The sequence below is a fragment of the Leishmania major genome, chromosome 22 (assembly GCF_000002725.2).
Source record: "Leishmania major strain Friedlin complete genome, chromosome 22".
In the NCBI taxonomy this organism is placed as follows: domain Eukaryota; phylum Euglenozoa; class Kinetoplastea; order Trypanosomatida; family Trypanosomatidae; genus Leishmania; species Leishmania major.
In genome coordinates, this window is record NC_007263.2 from 661,983 (window position 1) to 682,350 (window position 20,368).

Genomic DNA, 20,368 nt, shown 5'->3' on the forward strand with positions numbered 1-20,368 from the left:
ACGGACGCCCACCGCCTCCGCCCTCGAGCAGGAGTGTGGACGCGGCCCGCGTGGATCAAGGCCTGCAGCACACCGAAGTCTCCGTCTGGCGCCGGTCGCGCAGCACACATGCGCAGAAGGGACGGGGAAGGGCAGGAAGAGCCCGCTGGACGCGTGGTCCGATTGAATAGCAGGATGGTTTCTCCAAGAAGAGCACGATTTAGTTGTATTCCAAGAGAGGTCGGTGAGGTGTGTTTGTGCGTGTTGGCTTGTCGACTGGGGGAGTGACACGCTAAAGAAGAAGTAACTTTGCTCTAACTTGACGACTAAAGATGGCGTTCGTCCGCCGGATCACACACACGCCTCTGTCTCTCTCTGCGGCTCGTGCAACGACTGAAGTTTCGCGTCTGTCTGTGTATGGCCGGCCGACGCGTGCACACGGGAGCGGTGCGGCTGATGAATACGTGTGTGCGCCGCTTAAACAGAACCCCCTTCAAAAAATCGAAAGGGCAGAAAGTCCGCACGCGCACATGGCTGTATGTGCGTGTGCATGCGTATGTGGGTGTGTGCTGTCAAGGCGGGTTTCGCAGCGGTCCAACCGCCTCGCATGTGCAGCAGACATGCGAGAGACATGGCCGTGGCATCGATGGGAGGGGAGTGGGGAGAGGGGTTGGGGTGGGGGGGGGGAGCGTGAGGCGGGAAGGTGGCAGGGGCGCGTACTGACCAGACCCGTGCAGACTACCACTGCTCTCTCTTTGCTTCTGTCGCTTGCCCTTCTGTGCCGCCGCTGAAGAGCGAAGCCTCGCAGAGAACCATCACTCCCCTTTCCTCCTTTCCATACGCGACTTGAAGACACGCTGCACTCGTCGTCTTCCTGCCCCGTCGCCTCACTGTCTTCTCTTCAGCTTACAGGAGCCCTTCCCCTTCATGTTTCTCTACCGTCGCCCTGACGCCTTATCCTTTCTCGACGTTCGGCCGTCTTTTCTTCGTTGTGTACGTGTGCGCGCGTGTGTGTCAAACACCGCACCTGCACGCTGCCCTTATCTTCATGCTTGCGCGGTCTTGAGTAGCGGCTCGGACTTCGCAGGGGAAAGAGGGGTGGCGGTTGTTATCACACAGACAGCACCCGGACAACAGCGCTGCGCCGCGCCGCCGCCTCGCTGTCACCTCGCTTTGCTTCGCCTACAGACGCGGTGCGGCGTATCTTCACCGCCCGGTCCTTTCCTCTCGGTTGTGCAGCTCTTTCTCCACCACCGCACACCGTCAGTCCCGCCATCGATATCTTTCTGCCTCCCCCACCCCTCTTCTCCCTCGTCTGCCATTCACACGGGCAGCGCCCTCGCAGGCGGCGAAGTGGTCGAGAAAAAGCAGGCGTTTGCGCAGAGGGACCACGGCGAGGAAACATAGGCTCTCATGCCAGTCTTTTCTGCACGAACGCAGCGCGCTGCGTTGCGAGGCGCTCGCAGCATCGGAGAGGCGAAGACGTCTCTCAAATCCTTCCGCCCCGCCTCATCGAACAGGCCTGCTGCTGCACCACCGCCGTCGAAGACGCGGATGGAGGTGACGCCGCCGGCGGCAGAGTTCATTAACTACGATGTAGATACCACCTATGTAATGCCGCTCGAGGTGCGCAACCGCACAGACGAGATACTGACACTGCGCTTTGTGAAGCCGGCGCGGCACCCCGGCACCTTTCGACTCGTCAACGGTGCCTCGGTGCGTGTGGCACCTGGACTGGCCCACACCGTGGAGATTGAGTTCACCACCCACGCTCCGCAGGACTACGCGGATGCGCTGGTGATCCTCAGCAGCGACGGCGGCCGCGTCGAGGTGCCGCTGACGGCGTGCCGCGTGCCGCTGATAGAGTTCCCTCCCACAGTGAACTTCGGCAAGGTGGAGCAGCAACTGGGGTGCCCTATGCGCACGCTGACGCTGGTGAATCGTGGCCGAAAGGATGCCGCTGTCACGTTTGTGCTGGACGAGGGAGATGAGAGGGGTGACGGTACGGCGTGCGGGGTAGTGCTGAGCAGCACCGCTGTCACGGCGCCGGCAGAGGGCTGCACGACTGTCACGCTGGAGCTGAAGCCGCTGCCGCCTGGTTGGCACACGTGGCATATCCCAGTGGAAATGAACGGGCAGCGCCTGCCAACTCTCCTGGAAGTGAGTGCGGAGGTAGTGGACTGCCGGAGCCGTCTTTTCGATCCGCAGACGCACGAGGATGTGGTCTCGGTGGAGTTTCCGGAGACGTTTGACGGCAACAAGGCGAGCCATCAGCTGGAGGTGGTGAACGGCGGGTCGCAGGCGATCAGTTTTGCGATCCGCTCCGCGCACGACATCTCCGAAGGCGGAGCAGTGCCTTTCCGCTTTGTGCCCACTCAAGGGCGGCTACCGCCGCAGGGACGCCTTACCGTCAAGGCGCTGTTTACACCACAGCTGAAGTTGCGTCGCACCGGCTGGAACACCACTCCGAGAAGTGCGCCAGCTGAAACCGCCGAGGTTCACAAGTACGAGGCTCTCTTCACCTTGCTATTTGTGGAGACGGAGCAGACGCAGAGCTTCCGGATGGTGGGCACGTCGCGCGAGACCCTCGTCCGTCTCTCTACCTCCGTCGTCGACTTTGGTGCCTGCGTCCTGAAGAGGTCGAAAGAGTCGAGTCTGACGCTCACGAATGGTGTGACCCACCTTCCCATGCGCTACGCACTGCAGTGCCCGCCGCACTTCTCCGTCACACCGGCGCGCGGCGTAGTGGCCGCTGGCGGAAGCGCCACGTTGCGCTTGGAGTTCCGCCCGCGCCGCTTGGAGCCTTATGTGGAGACGCTCACGCTGACCGCTAACGATACGGTGACGTGCGCGGTGGAACTGCGGGGCACGCCGCTGTACCGCGAAGGCGCCGAGGCGCCGGTGGCTGCTCGCCCTTCAGCACCGGAAGACGAGGTCGCGGTACCAGCGGCGGTGGATCTCGGTATGATCCCGGCAGAGGGGCTGGCACCGCCCTCACTCCCCAAGCAGGTGCCCGCGGCGGTGCTGATGGCCGAAGATACGGCGGTGCAGAGTTACTGCAGTGGCCACGTTGCGCCACCTGTGTTCGATGTGCACTCTTTGGCAAAGCGGCGCTTCTGTGCCGCCCCGACAACACCGCAGGAGCGGCGTGACTGCAAGCGCGAGTTGACACCGATGGAGGTGCTCAACGTTGTGCTGCCGTCCAAGTCGCTAAATTTCGGACGCGTCACCATCCATGCTGATGCGGTGTCATCGCTCTTCGTGTACAACGGTACCAAGGCAAGCATCCAGGTGGGCGTGCCCACCGAGGCGGAAGGGCCTGTGACGGTGGAGCCTGCCAGCCAGGTTGTGCCGGCCCAGCGCATGGCGCAATTCGACGTGCACATTCGCTCTGGCACGGCTCAGGTCTTCCAGCAGGTAATGCGCGTCACTGTGAACCAGCAGCATTACATGCGCTTCACGGTGCAGGCGGATGTGGTCCCAGTAGAGGTGACCCTCTCGCAGACGCAGGTGCTACTGTCGCTGACGGGGCAGGCTGAGGAGCCTGTGTGCACGGCGCAGGTGATACTCACGAACAAGGGCAATTGCGCCGTGGCGTATCGCTGGCGTCTCCCGGCGCCGTCGTGCGAGTTCGAGGTGGAGCCGCAGGTTGGACTACTAAACGCCAGCGAGCAACGCGGTGCTACGTGCTATTTCCGCCCTGCCGCCGGCACATCGCAGGCCTCCTGCGAGGCTCGCCTGGAGGTGGTCGGTGCGACGGAGGACAAGGTGCTGCTGCTGACTGGCAGCGTGGCGCCGGCGAAGTGTGCGTGGGGCGCGTCTTCGCTTCTGACGACGCTTCCGCTGGCCCTGGCATCAAAGGATGCGGCTGCTGTGTCCAGCACACTGACCTTGGGGCGCATCGCAGCCGGCGTCCCCGCCGTAGCGACGCTCCCCCTCACTAACAAAGGCAGGACGAACGCGTACTTCTCCATTGGCGCGTTGCCCGCATGGCTGACGGTGTCGCCGTCACAGGGGCGCGTCTGCGTTGGTGAGACGGAGGAGCTCACGGTGCGTGTGCGGCATGCGGTGGCAGGTGCGGCGGCTCATATGGTAGAGTGCCACGTTTCTGGCATGCGGCGTCCGCTGGTGGCACGTGTGGAGGCGACCGTTGTGGCACCACCGCTGTCTGTGGAGCTGGATGGCAAGGAACAGGCTGAGGTGCACCTGGACTTCGGGGACGTCTACGTCGGCTACCCGCAGTCGCGCTCGGTGACGCTGCGCAATGGCGGTGACGTGGCTGCGGCTGTGCGAGTCAACCTAGAGTCGTGCACCTACTACTCGCTGGACTCGCCTGTGTTGGAGGAAGAGGGGCAGCAAGACGTAGTGGACAGCGTAATGTCACTGGCGGCGTTGGATGACACAAAGCGCTCGCGTCTCATGTCGCGTGTGCGGTCTCTGCACTCATTCACTGTCATCGACCGCAAAACGTCGATCGGCGTCGCCACCTCAACTGTCGTGGTGCCGTCGTTGTCGGAGTACACACTTCGTCTTTCATTCAACCCTCTGCGTGCTGCTGCGGTGCAGCGCTGCCCTGTTCGCTGGCATCAACTTGGCGCAGATGATGTGCATCCGCTGCCGCCGTTTACTGTGGAGGCCACCGCGTTGGTGCCGCCGGTTGTGCTGAGCGCGAGGACGGTGTCATTCCCCGACGTGGTGGTTGGCCAGCGCCCACCGCCGCGAGTGGTCTTCGTCCGACACGGGGATCTGAGGATGCCGCCGCCGTTGACGAGACCGAGACCGGTCGCGTGGCGGCTGGAGACGGAGGAAGGAACTCCAAGCTTCCTGTTGGAGCCCCATCGCGGCGTCCTGGGCGTGGGGGAGGAGCAGGCTGTTACCATCACGTATCTGCCCACGAGCGCTGGGCGGCTGCAGGTGTGCGCGCTCCTGAAGACGGAGGAGGCGGAGAGCCCTACAGGGGCGCCGTGCGCGTGTTGCACTATCAGCGCCTCAGCCACCGACCCGCGCGTGCGCAGCGACCGCACCTCTCTGATGTTCCCAGCTGTGCCGCTCGGTGTCGCAGTGGAGACGACGGTGCTGCTCCACAACGAAGGCTACGACGCCGTGCGCGTTGAGTATCCAGGCTCCTGCGACCCGCCGCTGCGGGTGTCATTCCCCGACGGCGACTCCATGGGTGCCGCGCTGCGGTCCACCCTCCCTGTCACTTTCACCTTCTGCAGTCCCACGCCGATTTCGGTGCGCTCTGCCATCCGCCTGCATACGGACGCTGGGGGCTACATCGACATTTCCATCAGCGGCAGCGCCGTGAACTCAGTCATTACCACTGAGGCTTTCCTGTCATACATGCTTCGCACTACACCCGCCACCATCACGGCAGCCGCCGCCGGCGAGGGCGACGACACCTCGCACGTGCTACAGCGTTGGGCCAGAGACCACGAGTCTGTTGTGGATGCGGAGCTACCGCTAGTGTGCACCTTCCCGGCTGCCTTGGATGGTGCGCGTGATGGCCAGCACAACCTGGTAAACATGATCGAGGAGAGTGTTCAATGGGAGGCGGAGCGAGCGTGGCTGACGGCGTGGTGGAACGCTTTTGTGTGCCGCACACCTGTGCAGGATGTGGTGGAGGCGCTTCAGGCGACTCGCGGCGGGATTGTTGGCGACATGATACATCAGTTCACCGGCAAGCGGCCTCGACGTAACGAGGCTCTGGAGTCTTCCTTGACCACCCCTAAGCGTGTGAGCAAAAGGAACGGCGCTAGGTCCGCTGCGACGGCGACGGTCCATGGCCGCAAGGGGACGGGGGCGGGGACGACGCGCCGCGGGACGCGGCGACAGCCGCCGTTGGAGGCGGCCGGCACCCCCACACCTTCCGCTTCTTCGAACACAACGCCAAAGGAGCTGCGCACCCTCCACACACTCATCCAGTACGTGTGCTCCTGCGGTGGGTGCCTGACCAATGTGGAGCTGCCGTTCTTGCTTCCCTTCGACGCGTTTGTCGAGCACGCGGCCGCGTACACCCCATCCGTGCTGGAGCAGCTCTCTGACATCGCTGAAAGTGAGGATCTGGAGTCGGTGTTCCAGCGGCGCGCGACTGCGTCGTGGGTGGCCGTGCTGCGCGAGTGTCTAAGGCTTTTCTACGTGCCGCAGGTGCGTGTAACAGCGGCTACTCCGGTGCCGCCGGCTCTGCGCGATTGGCCGTCCTCGGCGTTGTCGAAACGTTCGCTAAGCCGAAGTCGCATCTACAGCGAGGAGGAGTCGGTACTCCTGCGCTGGGTGGCCGCCTGCATCGCGGTCTTCGCGACCGGCAGCAACACGGACCTTCACAAGAGTCTATCCGCTACCTCGCCGCGGCGTTTCGAAGATCTACGCGATGCGCAGGCGCTCATCATTGTTGTGCTGACGTACGTGCCATTTTTGGCGAACCAGGTGCGCGAGGCTATCGCCTCGGCCGCACAACAGAGCCGCGAGGGTAATGCCACGGTTCTCTTGAACCTTCTGCAAACCTTGGGGGTTACAGGACTTCCTCTTGCGGACGCCTTCGTATCGGCGTCGGCGACGCAGCTGGTGCTCCTCCTTACCCACCTCTTCGTGTATCTGCCAAAGTTCATTAACGCCGTTCCTGTGCACTTTCACGGCAGAGCCCTCACCACGCTTACGGAGACAGTCACCGTCGAAAACACGTCCCCTGAGCCGCGCGAATATTGCGTTCTCCTACCAGATGCCCCGCTCTTCCGTGCGAACACCGACAAGCTGACTGTGGCGCCGCGCAGCTCGACGCAGGTGACGCTGTCGATCCTTCCGCGCACGCGGCGACCAGTGAGTGGACAGTGTGTGCTGGTCGACTGCTCCTCGCAGATGCCGCCAGCGGAGCGGGTGCCGCTCGTGTTTCAGCTCAAGGCCACACCAACGATGGAGCCGCTGCAGACGCTGTACGTGGAGACACCGCAGTACGAGTGCCTTCAGTCAGAGCTGCATATCACGAACCCCTTCTCCAAGGATTGCGTGGTGAGTCTCCGAGTGGCGCAGATGCGTCTGCCGGATGCGGCGAAGACGACGGACGCTGCATCGACACCCGAAGCTTCCGAGCCGTGGCTGAGTGGTGACGACGCGTCCTTCTGGCGTCACAAGCACGACGCCCCCTTCACAGTTTCCACAGAGGTCCTCTCGCTGCGCTGCGGGGAACCGACACGGCTGCCCTTCTCGTTCGCGCCCCTCTCACGGGGCGTGTACCGTCTGGTGCTGACCTTCTGGGAAGAGTGGGAGGGCGAGTTCACGTGGGCTGTGGAGGCGACGAGCGGATGGCCCAAACCGGTCGACACGAACCTGGCACTGCGTGTGGAGCTTGGGGAGAGCTGCACGTCTACACTCAACGTCAAGAGCAGCAACGCATCGCTCGAGCGCTGTGTAAAGTTCTACGAAGATCGCGCGCACAGCACCCAGTACACCGACGTCAGTCGTCTGCTTAGCGGGGCTCGCTACGCTGTGCACTTTGTGAATGAGCGCATGGAGGGCCCTAACCCCTTCTTCCTGCCCAGTCAGAGCTCGTGTCTCGCATCCACCGCTCCAGCAGCGACGTGGCCGATAACCTTCACGTTCAAGCCGCAGTGCGTCGGTGTGTACCGCACCTATGCACTGCTGATATCGGAGGCCGATGTGCGACTCCTGCTGATCGCCGGTGAGTGCGTGCCGAAAGGAGACCGCAGAGAGCTACGGTTTTCGTGTCCGGCACGCCAGACTATCGTGCAGCAAATCACGCTGTGCAACTACAGCGCCGCGGAGGACTGGCTGTTCACTGCCACGTTCGAGGGCTCCGCACAGTTCAGCGGGCCGCACGACGTTCGCGTGCCGAGTGGACGGTCAAAGGAGTACGCGATCAAGTATGCCCCGCCGTGGATCAGCGCAGAGGAGACGGCGACGCTCGTGCTGCTGAACGGCTCCACTGGGCAGAAGCACACCTACACCCTCGTGGGCACCGCAGAGGCGCCGCTGTCCGAGGGCATCCTGACGCTGGACTGCCGAGCGCGCGATCACGAGACACTGGAGATGATGGTGCCGAACATATGTGGTCAGGACGCGACGTACTTTGTGAAGACGGACTTGGCGTGCTGCGAGGGCGAATCGCCATCGCTTGTCATCCCGCGAGCGTCGAGCCGCCGCTTTGCCGTGAAGGTGTCCCCCACTGTCGGCGGCGACTACGCCGGCCGCGTCACCTTCACGGGCTCGAGTGGGCGGTATGTATGGTACGCGGTGCAGCTGCACGTGGCCCCGCCGGAGAAGGAGGGCCTCGTCGAGCTCCGCACCAACGTTCGGACGGCGATGGTGGCGGACGTCTCAGTGACGAACCCGCTCGATTCTGCGCTGATGTTCAAGGTCCACCGATACGGCGCAGGGCTGTACGGCGCGAACACCTTCCAGCTGGCACCCAAAGCTGCCGCCACCTACAGCCTTCTCTTTGTGCCGACCCAAGCCGGCGAGTCGACGGGGCGACTTTCCCTGGTGAGCGAGGCTGCCGGTGAGTTTTGGTATGAGCTGCACATGACGGTGACGGAGGCGGAGCCGGAGCCCCTGTCCTTCCCGCCAACCCCCATTGGCCAGTCGCAGGTGATGCAGGTGCGCCTGCCCAACCGAAGTGACGCGAGCTCGGTCCTGACGGTGGAGTCGACGGACGCGGCGTGCTTTGGGGTGCACCAGCCGCGGGTCGTGCTGCCGGCACACTCGGAGAGTGTTGTCGAGCTCGTCTTCACGCCACGCTGCGTTGGTGTCGAGCAGACGGCAGTGGTGACACTGCGCAACCCCGAACTGGGATGCTGGCGCTACAGATGTGTCGGTGCGGGCACGGCTCCCTTGACAGAAGAGACGCTGACGTGCACTTGCGAGGTCGGGGCGACGAGCACGCTGCTGCTGCCCTTCACGAATGTCCTGAACCGAGACACCGCGATAGAGGTGCAGCTGAGCGGAGACACGACGGCCTTCGCCCTGCACACGGTGCCGACCGGTGTGGTGGCGACCGGTACCTCCGTGTCCCTGGTTGTGACGTTCAGACCCTCTTTGGTGAAGCGCCATGCCGCTGTTGTGGAGGTTCGTCCGGCGGTGCGCCACGGCGACAAGACCTATGACTTCACGTGGACCTACCCGATCGAGGGCTGCTGCGTGTACCGACAGACGCAACCATCTCTGCGTTTGCGCTGCGCTGCTCGCACGCCGTATGACGACACCATGTACGTTCACGCACCTGGGCTGACGCCGGGTCTCGCCTCCGCCTTCTCCGTGGTCTTCGAGGTGGACCCTCAGAAGTCCTACGCGGCTGCCTTGGCGGCGAGTGTGTCATGCAGCGTGACCATGCCGAGCCCGTACCCCGACGGGTTCGAGCTGAACCTCAAGTTTGCCCCGCTGCGGCCGCTCGTCGGGTCAGGGTGGGTGGTGCTGCGCAGTGCGGAGGGCGGCGCGTGGCAGTACCGAGTGCAACTGGAGTCCACCCCGGCGCCCGTCGACGACACTATTGTGCTGTACGGCGAGTACAAGGAGAGCACCTCGGTCTCGTTTGACCTGTACAACGTGTTTCCATACCGCTCCACCTTCTTCGCATACTTCACGGCTGACAGCTCCAAGGACTTTACCGTGTCACCCGCACACGGGGTGCTGCTTCCGTTTGTGCCTGGACAGCGAGGGGCCGCCACGGCCACCAACGTGCAGATCTCTGTGCACCCCTCCTCCCGCATCCCTCAAATCGAGGGCACACTCGTGGTGGACACGGACGATATGCAGTGGACCTTCCGCGTGCTTGGCAAGTTCGGCCACCAATCCCGGCCACCCAACTAAGACTTTGGTCATGCGCTGTCTGTGACTGGAGGAGAGGTCTTGTGGCGCGCCTTTGCCTCTGTGACATGTCTCTGTGTTTTGTCTACCGCCTTGGTGCGTGTGCTCACACGCATGATGTATAGTTTGCATCTCACTGTTGCTCCTTCTGTTCGCTTGTTTAGGGCACCTCCTCGCCATCCCTCACACTCCTGGAAGTGCGCGCACGCCGATGTCTTTGCTCGCTCCCTCTCTGCCTTTCTGCGCGTATACAGGAGACCTCTTAGATCAACCTATTGCCTTCGCATTCCCCCCTCCCTCCCCCGTTCTTGGTGGCTGGCGTGCTCGCGTATCGTGCGTGTGCATCGGTGGCTGCGCCGCAAGAAGAGCGCCGCGTTGCCAAGCAGCTCTTTCTACAGCCTCTGCACTCCATCCCGATGCATATGGATGCGTGGGTGTGAACGCTCTCTGAACCGCCGTGCGTAGACGACAGGGGAGAGGGATAGAGCCCGTCTCGCGCGCCCTTTTTCCATCTTGGTCTTTTTCTCTGCTGTGTGCTACAGCACATGCCGGTGCGCGTCGCATACCCCCCCCCTCCCCCCCCCGTGCGCACGTGTGTGTGTGTGTGTGTGGCTGCCCGATACACCCGCTGGCTTTACCGCTACCCCCTTCGCCTTACTCGTCATCGCTTTCTCGCCTCACCCTTTTCTCTTCCCATCGAGCTGGCCGACCCCCCACTCCCCCACCCTCACCCCATTCCGTCAGTGTTTCGGCGCCTTTCACTCCCCCTTTTTCTCCCTCCCCTCTCTCGCATACCCCTCCTCCCCCCCCCCCGATGCGCTGCAGTAGTTGAAGGTGCCTGTTCTTTGGAATGCTTTCGACAAGGCTGCCAGCGGGCGGAGTGATTGCACGACGGCCAGGTGATGAGGAGTGAGTCAAGGCACTCTCTGCATCATCCCAGCTACATGCGTCACACACCGTCTATCTTCCCTCTACCCCGTTACGCCCTCGTCAGATCTCGAGGAATCGAGTCGATGTAAGCCCTTGCTTACACCCCATCCCACTGCTTATACATCGCAGCAGGGATCTTTCGGGTGGCGGAAAAGGTAAGGAGGGGAGGGGGGAAGCTGCTACGTAAGTCTGCCTATCCGTGCGTAGGGTTAGCCGATGGGGACTTGAAAACAACAGAATTCTCAAGGATGGCTTTGCCAGCGCCAGGAGGTATCGAGAGCGCAAGTGGAGGGATACCAGGTTGGTATACTCACCCACAAGAATAGGAAACTCGCCAGCCAGGATGGGTTTGGGCACATGTGTTGGAATGCATCATGCTCATCGTTTTTGACATCATTCTTTGTCTCTCCTTGTCTTTCTGCCTTTTGGGTGTATGCCTTCGTTGTTGCCGATGCTCTCCTCGTGCTCCCTGCTTGCTCTCCATTCCCGTGGCACAGCTTCCACACGGCACACGTCTGTACAGAGACACGCACACGACGCGAGTTCTTGTGTTCTTTTCGTTTTGCCAGCTGCTCTTTTGCACTTCTGCTGGTGTCTCGAGATCATCGCCTCGCCCTGCTCATCCATCCCTTTCCATCCCTTCTCTCTCTTCCGCCCACCGAGCTCGATCTTGCGCCCCGCTGCCCTGCATCAAACTCAAAGCCCTTTTTAATTTCGTTGGCATATTGGGTATTTGCGCCGCCTCGTGCCTGTGCGTCGAGGGGGTCTGCATTGGTGACGACGACTGCAGCTGACGAAGGAGTCCAGCGAAGGGAGCGGCGGCGCAGAGAAACGCAAGCGAGAGTGATGACGTCCAAGCACACCCCTCAGCCGTACACAATGACAGCGAACACGCCGGCATGGAACCCGGAGACGCGGCTTCCGTCCCTTAGCAAGTCCGCAATGATCCGCGACGTTTGGGCTGATAACCTCGAGGAGGAGTTCGCCACGATCCGGTCGCTCATCAAGGACTACCCGTTCGTGTCGCTAGACACGGAATTCCCTGGCGTGGTGGCCAAGCCGGTGGGCAGCTTCAAGACGACGCACGAGTTCTACTACCAAACACTGCGGTGCAACGTGAACCTCCTCAAGATCATTCAGCTCGGCATCACCCTTCTGAACGACAAGGGCGAGGTCCCGGAGCACTGCTCCACCTGGCAGTTCAACTTCCGCTTCAGCATCAAGGAGGACGTTTACGCGCAAGACAGCATTGAGCTTCTCCGGCATGGTGGCATCAACTTCGACTACTTCAACGACTTCGGGATCGAGGTGACGCACTTTGCGGAACTGCTCATCTCCAGTGGGTTGGTGCTCAACTCCAACGTGCGCTGGCTTGCCTTCCACGCTGGCTACGACTTCGGGTACCTCATCAAGGTGGTGTGCAACAAGGATCTTCCGGAGAAAGAGGAGGAGTTCCTGCAAACCCTTCATGCTCTCTTCCCGAGCATGTTTGACCTCAAGTATCTTTTGCGCTTCACGGAGGTGTCCCACTCCTTTGGACTGGACTACTTAGCGGAGAGCCTGAAGCTGCGCCGCTTCGGCACGGCGCATCAGGCCGGCAGCGATTCGCTCCTCACGGGCCATTGCTACTTCAAGTTGCTGCGTGATAGCTTTGGCAACACCGCACCGGTGGCCAACAACGGCGTTCTCTACGGCCTTAGCGAGGACGCAGCTTCGTCCGTCACTCCTAGCAGCGCGCAGACGGTGACGCAGGTGAATAGCAACTCGCACAACTTCTCCAGCCCCATTGCGTACGGCAATGGCGGTGCAAGCGGCGGTACCTTTCCTGCGGCCCCCATCAACTCTAACATGCGCAGGCCGTGAGCAGTTGCGTGGGGGCTCCGCAGCGTTTTTCTTTTCGTTTCTCTAATTCATGTAAAGGCTCCATCGTGTACATCGGGCATCCTTATACCTTTGCACTTGTGTACGCGTAGGCGCGTGTGTGGTGCGAGAGGGGGATCGGGGAGGGGTGTGTGTAGCTGAGTGGGGGGTTACGCTCGTGACGTACAAGCCTGCACGGTGTGTGTTTGCCGGAGCGGCTTGCCTTCCACATTTCTTCGTCCGCAAGCCTCTTCCCCTCCCCTCGCACTTACGCTCTCCTCTCCACAGGTGAAAACAAGAGTGACAGGGAGAGAGAGAGAGAGAGAGGAGGACATGTGCACTGCAGAAGCGCGGAGAACACCACCAACGCCCCTGCTGCGCGGGCGGCTTCACCGCCGTTCTGCGACATGCATCGGTGCGAGCTGTATGTATGTGTGCCGCTCCGTGCGCGCCCTTTCTTCTTTCTCCTTTCTCTTTCTTTGCTCCTTTTTCCTTTGGCCGCTCGTGCAGAACTCGGCGGCGGTGCTTCGGTTTCACCTGTGGCCCTCCTCTCTCTCTCTCTCTGCTCTAGGTTGGGAGGGGGTGGGGGGAGAGAGAAAGAGGGAGGGGGCCTGTGCGTGTGTGCGTGTGTGCGTGTGTGCGTGTTCTTTTTGATTTTCTGTACGTTCTCGGGAGGATGGCCGTTGTATGACGTGCGCTCGCTTCGCCGCTTTTTTTTCTTTTGCGTTCCCGTCTCGCTGTCTGTGTGTGTGTATGTGTGTGTGTGCGTGTGTGCGTGTGTGTGTGTGTGTATGGGTGTATGTGTGTGTGTATGTCTGTGTGGGTGTGTGTATGTCTGTGTGTCTGTGTGTGTGCCTCTGTGTGTGTCGCGGGGCAGTGGGGGGCGTGTGCGACTGTCGCTCTTGGTGCGCTCTGTTTGTTGTCTGTTTGACTCTCTTGTATGAAGTCCACCTTCTTCTGTTTTGTCGTCTTCTCTTCATCACCTCATGCGTCTGTCGCTGCCTGAGGGGTGTGGGGGCCTGTGCGTGTGTGTGCGTGTGCGTCTGTGGGCGTTTTCTCCTTGTCACGGTGTCTTTGTTCATGTGCGTGCATTTTTTTCCCCCTTTGTCAGTGCTCTAAAACAGAGGAGGGATACGTGATGTACAGCTACGCTCATGGATGGTGATCACCTCACGTGAAGTGCGGCGGAGAGACCGCTGCCGTGGTGAAGCGCGCCATCCAGAGTCCGTCACCGTGCGGCCCCGACCCTGCCCTCCGAGGTGGTTGCGGAAGACTCGGAAAAGAGTTGCGAAATGTTGATCAGAAATGAGGGAAACACGCGAGACACTGTTCCCCCGACACTACTGCCCTTTTTTCCATACCCACATGCTCCTGCCCATTCATGCTCCTCTCTTCCTCCCCCCTCAACCATTGCCGGCTTCCCCCCTCACCACGTACAAACGCGTCTGCGCATGACATACTCCGCACGTCAGAGCAGTTCTTTCGCCCGCTTAGCGATCGCTGTCCGATCCTCATCACACTGACAAGCACAAGGGGTGCAAGTAATAACGAAAAAGACAACTGAAAGTCGTTATCATGTCCTTTGAGCGTGAACCTGTTCTGGAGGTGGCGGAGACGAGCGACTTCTGGTCCAACCCGGTTGATCACTTCCGCCCCAACCTGAAGTTCCTCTCTGTGTACGTGGAGCACCAGTACGTGGTGGATAAGTGGCTGCACATCAAGGAGAACTGGCTGAAGCCGTGGTACCTGCCGTGGTGGACGCCCATGTACCAGGTCATGACCTGGTATTCCCAGCGCAACCGCAACCTCATGCTGGTGGAGAACAACCTCAACTACCGTCCGTACCGCTACCGCCGCAACGATGAGGACCGCAAAAACCCGTACTAGTGCACTCTCTGTGCGTGACTCTGCACGCGGGGAGGAGAGGAGGGGGAGGGGTAGCAGAGAGAGAGAGAGGGTGCAGCTGCCCCACTTAAGGCGCACCTGAAGAGTCGTTTCCTCTGTTTGACACGCTCTCTTGTCCCACCCCCTCCGTCAGACCTTTGTAGGAAGAAGATTGGGGCTGTGCGTATGCGTCCTCTCCGGATATCCTTTCGTATCTAACGAGTTACAATCCACAGGCAAAGGAGGGGATGCGTAGTGGACGTGTGTGTGTGTGTGTGCAAGCATGCGTGAATGAATGGGTTATTGTGCGTGCTCGCATGCTCGCGTGTGGTGCACATGTTTCTGCACAGGCGCATGACAATGCGCTGTATCTGTTTTGCTGTCATCGCTAACTCCTCTCGCAGTTTGTCGGCCGATGTGCCGTCTCACTCTCTCCGTGCGTGTGTAAGCCACTGTAGGAAAACAGCAGTAGTACGCTCATAAATGAAACCGCGGGCTCGCTGCGGACTGCAACGGGCCGATGCTGCGGCCCCCTCAGGGGCCGACGACGACGATGGGGAGACGACGTACGGTGGCAGCACGCGCTGTTGTAGAATGAGCTTTGTGCCCCTCCCGTCACCGACCTCTCCCTCATCGCGTTATTGCGCTGCACGGCGTGTGCACCGATGCCGCGCGGTCTTACTCAAACGTACGTTCTGGCGAAAGAGATCCGCACTTCTGCCATGGTGGGAAGACAGCTTGATGCCGATCTCTTAGTCTTGTCCTGTCTCCTTGCTACACAAACACACACACACACACACATACACATAAACACTTAGGCACATGGAGGAAACGGAGAGTCAGAGGGAGGGGGTGGGTGGGTGCCATGCTGGTGCGCTCTTGTAGATCTGTCCTCCACCTCCTTCGCCTCTTGCGTGTGTGTGCGTGTGTGTGTGTGCCGTGCGCGACGCGAGAGGACGAGCTCGATTACTACGTCGTATGCCACCACTCTCTTCCTCTGTCTCTCGCTTATCCCCCGCGCTCATCGTCGTGCAGGATTCTCAAACTTTTCGTTCTTCTTTCGCTCGTGTGTGTGTGTGTGTGTGTGTGCGGTGTGCTATTTAGTGATGCTAAACACTTTCATCACCCCATACCGCAGCCATGATACACGACACCCTGAAAGTGTGCGTCTTCGTAGGCTTCTTGGGCTCTGGGAAGACCACTATCCTTCAGCGCCTTCTCCCCACCCTCCCACGTGAGGAGAAGGTGCGCATCATTGTGAACGATATCAGTCGTGATAACATCGACGTTCACGCCTTTCAGCCATCCGGCGCAACGAACTCCACATCTGCTCGTGGCAATGATGTCGCGGCGCTCTCCGGTGGGTGCGTGTGCTGCAATCTGCTCTCCGACCTCGTTGCGGAGCTACAGTCCGCGCACGCGCAGGGATGCGGGTATTCACTTGTAGAGTGCACAGGCGTTGCGGATCCCGTCCCCATCGTAGCCACCCTGCATGCGCTCCCCGAGCTTCGTGTGTGCGTAGCGGTCGACGCGGTGGTGATGGTCATCGCCGCGTCCTCCTTGCTCTCGGTTACGACAGGTGATCAAGTCGCGCTCAACTCGCTGGACGTGCTGCAAGGCGATCCCATCAAAGGCGCCAACGTGGTCCTCATCAATAATTGGGAGTACACGGACCGAATCGACGCGACGATGATGCGACTCTGGGTGCGGCGCATCAAGGAGTTCGCCAGCGAGTCGAACCCGCACGTACGTGTGTACTGTACGAATGACGGGTATTTCGCCTTCGACTCGCTCGTCTACCGCCAGGGTCTTTTCGCCGCTGACAATGTCGCCTCCTTCTTCCTGGGCGCGTACGCCGCCGCGGGGCAGAAGATCGGCACTTTTGGTGGCAACGCCGCTGCTGAGGAGGAGGCGGGCGAGATGATGAAGCTGGGCTTGCGACTTTTCACACTCGAGCTGAGAGGGAAGGTCTTCTCGACACAGCTACTGCGCCGGGCTCTCTTCAGTCCCGCAGCACGGCAACTGCTCAAGAATGTGTGGCGCAGCAAGGGCTACTTTAGCGCTCTGGACGACGAGGGCAGTGGTGGCTCGTACCCTGCCAAAGAGGTTCAGTTTCGCTGGCAGACGGTGGAGCGCAAGGTGGACTACGGCGAGGTGTTGCCGCCGTACGTGCCGCTGGTCGGCCGAGAGTCAGGTGAGCCTCTTTGCTGCCAAGTCGTCTTTATCGGTGATTTCGACACCACCGCTAAAGCCCAGCAGGCGGCCGCATTTTTTTCTGCGGTGGCGTCACGCAGCGTCTGACCCCTCTCTATCTCCATTCTCCTTTGCCTTGTTGTCGCTTGGCTACGCTGCGTTGCTGTGTGCACCTACTCCCTCTTCGCCTTGCCCTCTTTCCACCATCTGCCATGTCCACCCGCCAACCACATACGACTAACACTCAGGCGCTTATAATTCGTTGTTGCCCCTCTCTCGCGCATGTGTGTTAGCAATCATGCACACCATTGTGCTGTTGCATCGTCTCGCTACCTTGGGCGTCGACACACCACAAACTCTACCCCTACATCCTTGTCCGTTGCATCTTGCCGGGTTATCGGCTGCAGTTGTGAGCGCTGCGCTTCTCCTCCCGTGGAGCCTCACACGTGCGCACCGCCTTTTCCACCTTCCCTCCCTTTCTCCCGGCCGCTCCGTTGCGTGTCGCAGAGAGCCACCCCTACCCCTGCCCGCACGGGCGCATAGAACCACACCTCTCAGCATAGAAGAGACAACGTGTGTGCGCACGTCTGGGCAAGGTGGAAACCCACCTGCGGAGGTCGGGGAGCAAATTCTGCTTCGCCTTCCCCTCCACCTTCTCTCTCCTCCGCTACACTGATCCCTGTCTTCGACTCTCTCTCTGCTACCACTGCGCACGACGTCTTCGAACGCAGCGCAGGCTGTTGCATGGTGCGGCTTCACACGCTCTATTTCAAGCCTTTGTACTTTGCCATTATTGTCTTGCGTCTCCTGTCTTGTACTCCCTTACCCGCTTTCACACACACACACACACACACACATGTTGTGCGGTTCCTCTTGCCACGAGGACAGCTTCCTCGATGCCATTCTCGATGAGCTGACGGTGAATCCATACAGTGACCTCCCCACGGTGCTCGCGCGAGTGGAGCGTGCGCAGACGGCTGAATCAAATGTGGAGCGAATGAGGCAGCGCACAGCAGAGCAGCAGGAGGAGCGCGCGGCCCGCCTGCGGAACGAGTGGGCGTCCGCGACGCAGCATCTGAGCCCTGCGTCAAGAGCTGAATCGCAGCACTCCCTATCACTGGAGGCTCTCACTGCGAGCTCGTCAGCCTACTTGGACAGCCTCGCTCGTGCCGCAGATGGAGAGCCCGTCGCATCGCTACGAGGTGCGCCAGGCACGTTGGGACCGCCTCCCTTATGCGCGCCGGCAAAGCTTGCTGCCGAGGCACTGTCGCCTCTCACCTCGGCCCTCTCCCTCTCCGACTTTCGCGATGAGCATGCGTCGAGTGTGCTGCGCAGCGCGTACGTTCGCCTGCTTCCATACATACTCGCTGTGGCGGCTCCTCCGGCTACACGCTCTACCTCCTTGGCCCTTGCCACCTCTTCCACCACCTTAGCAGTCGCAGCAGGCGGTGGGTCTGCGTCAGTGCTGCCATGGTATGCGGTGCACACCGACGACAGCGCCGTCCGCGAACTGCTTTCCCCGTACATGAGCTCTGTCGTGGGACCGCTAGAAAAAGAGCTGCGCTTCCACTTCAACGCGGGGTGTGACACAGCAGCCGTGCACGAGCCGCAGCATTTCTTCTCTTTTCTGATTGAGTGCTTCCAGCGGCAGCAGCGCATCGTGTCGGCGCAGTGGGCGGCGTCAAGGCCGCAAGACAGCGAGAGCGAAGCTGCCCTCCGTCTTCTAGAGTCGGTGGGTCAGATAGTGCTCAGCGCCACGGCCGTGGTTGTGTTCCAGGAGTGCTATGGCTGGCGGCCTGATTCGGCGCTGTCGCGCCACAAGGAGTACGTTGTGGTCACCGTGAACGCCGTGCTGGACTTTGTCGCGTCTGCAGAGGGGCGCTTGTGCAGAGACTCGGTGCAGCTGCTCGTGGAACACCTGTTGGCGGAGGAAGTGCTTCAGCTGTACGCCCAATGTGGAGCGGAGATGGCGGTGGCGGCACTGCGCGATGGCGCGGCGCGGCTGTGGAGGCGGTCGTTCCTGATGGAGGGGGCGGGCCACGCATCGTTCCCGCTTTACACGTGCAGTTTGCACCTGGTGCGCTCGCTTGAGGCGTTCCAGCGGCGTCTTCTCAACTCGCTACTTCTTCTGCGCGGCTCGTGGGCGGAACTGGTGTGGCGCCGATGTGTGGAGCCGGCGCTTGTGGCTTTCCTCGGGACTGTGGAGAAAGAGGCGCTGCCGGCTGTGGCGGACGCGGCCGCAGCTTCCTGGGAGTCTGTCCTGTCCCTCCAGTGGTGTGTGGCGAGTGCGCAGGTTGTGGCAGCCGCGGCTGAGGACTGGCTTGGGATGCTGCGAGAAAGCTGCGCCGCCACAGCCAGCACCGCCTCCTCACCCTCCTCCCTCAGTAAGTCCGAGACACTGGATGCGCTGATGCTGTTTCGCGATCAACTTGCTCGCCGCTCGGCCGAGCACGCACAGCTGCTAACACGGCAGCTCTGCACGCCCCAGCCCGGGGATGCAGCGCAGGCTGCACGGCTGCTGCACGGTGCCGAAGAGCTCCTCAGGCTCATGGGGGAACTGCCCGACAGCACCTCGGCCCCCTACGTTGTGCAGGATTTGATGCAAGGTGTCCTGCAGAAGAACCTCTCGCCGGAGCACAAGGCCGAGCTGCTGTCGTACACCAAGAGGTGTGGGCTGCAGCGCTTTACCCAGCTGCTTGTCGCGTGAGTCTTCTTCTGTTGCACGTGAAGACGGATGGACGCGTTGCGCGGGACGCGATGCGAGCACCCTCGTCGTCTTTATCGCTCTCCTCGCTTCGTCTTTTCGTGTGCAGGCGCGCACGTCTTGGTGCTCCGCACTGTGCTGCGCATCGCAGCTGTGCCGCCGTCGCCCCTCCTCCCGTACAAAACACGCAGAATCGACACAATAGCAACAAACGGCTTAGCGGATTGCGTGTGGCGTGTGTGTCAGCGCTGCTGTCAGTGGAGGGCTGCGGCTCGACGACGCATCTACGATGTCTACCCGTGTCCGACATTTAAATCAAGCTTGGGTGAGGGTAGGGATGGCATCTGAGGCGGTGGGGGCGCCATCTGATGTGACGGTGCCTTGCTCCGGTTCGAGGTCGCTCTGGGATGAAAAGGACATAGGTAGGACAGCTGCGGTGGCGTGGAGACTTTCGCCTTCTCACCCGCCCTTCTCCCTCCCACTGTCGTCTCTACTGCTCACCAGGGCGCATGAGTCACCGTGTTTGCGAATGCGTGTCTTGTGGTGCTGGGTTTAGCAGGCTCGGAGTTGTGTTGCCATTCTTGCTTGGCACCTCGGTCATCGCTCGACCGCTACTTTGTAGCGAAACACTGAGCTTACCGCAGTCACCTCTCTCTCGTCTTTTTTTCGCGGTGATGCCCTGCACTTTAGCTGCATCCGCGAGCGAGGAAAGAAAAAAATGGAACGAGCTGTTCAGCGTCGTGCGCGCCTGAGCTCTCGCACTCCTTCTCTCTATCGCCACCACCGTCGCACCCATCTCTGCCTCTCTGCCCCTATTGCAGCAACTGCTGCTGCTGAGCCGCACCAGGAACACGTTCGAAGTACATGCGCACACGCGGTACACGCTTGCGCATATCTGAAGCGATAGACGAGGGTGCACGTATGTGCCGAGACGGCGTTGTGCAGCGCTCTCTCTGCCGTCTCGTACTCTTCAGCAAGGCGAAGGCGGTCGGCAGAGCTATC

At 61.1% G+C, this 20,368-nt stretch overlaps 5 protein-coding genes across 5 annotated transcripts; all 5 read left to right on the forward strand.

The window, feature by feature from the left end:
* Nucleotides 1-1,392: 1,392 nt before the first annotated feature.
* Nucleotides 1,393-9,798, forward strand: LMJF_22_1620 (conserved hypothetical protein; the record flags this gene model as incomplete). Its single annotated transcript, XM_001683261.1, has 1 exon — nt 1,393-9,798. One exon carries the CDS (start codon nt 1,393-1,395, stop codon nt 9,796-9,798), a length of 8,406 nt encoding a protein of 2,801 aa, XP_001683313.1.
* A 1,773-nt stretch (nt 9,799-11,571) lies between these two features.
* LMJF_22_1630 (putative CCR4 associated factor) lies at nt 11,572-12,588 on the forward strand (the record flags this gene model as incomplete). The annotated part of the gene is made up of 1 exon (XM_001683262.1): nt 11,572-12,588. The coding sequence occupies one exon, from the start codon at nt 11,572-11,574 to the stop codon at nt 12,586-12,588; it is 1,017 nt and encodes a 338-aa protein (XP_001683314.1).
* A 1,572-nt stretch (nt 12,589-14,160) lies between these two features.
* Nucleotides 14,161-14,472, forward strand: LMJF_22_1640 (conserved hypothetical protein; the record flags this gene model as incomplete). The annotated part of the gene is made up of 1 exon (XM_001683263.1): nt 14,161-14,472. The coding sequence occupies one exon, from the start codon at nt 14,161-14,163 to the stop codon at nt 14,470-14,472; it is 312 nt and encodes a 103-aa protein (XP_001683315.1).
* A 1,137-nt stretch (nt 14,473-15,609) lies between these two features.
* On the forward strand, nt 15,610-16,770 carry LMJF_22_1650 (hypothetical protein; the record flags this gene model as incomplete). The annotated part of the gene is made up of 1 exon (XM_001683264.1): nt 15,610-16,770. One exon carries the CDS (start codon nt 15,610-15,612, stop codon nt 16,768-16,770), a length of 1,161 nt encoding a protein of 386 aa, XP_001683316.1.
* A 748-nt stretch (nt 16,771-17,518) lies between these two features.
* Nucleotides 17,519-19,369, forward strand: LMJF_22_1660 (conserved hypothetical protein; the record flags this gene model as incomplete). Its single annotated transcript, XM_001683265.1, has 1 exon — nt 17,519-19,369. The coding sequence occupies one exon, from the start codon at nt 17,519-17,521 to the stop codon at nt 19,367-19,369; it is 1,851 nt and encodes a 616-aa protein (XP_001683317.1).
* Between the last annotated feature and the right edge of the window lie 999 nt (nt 19,370-20,368).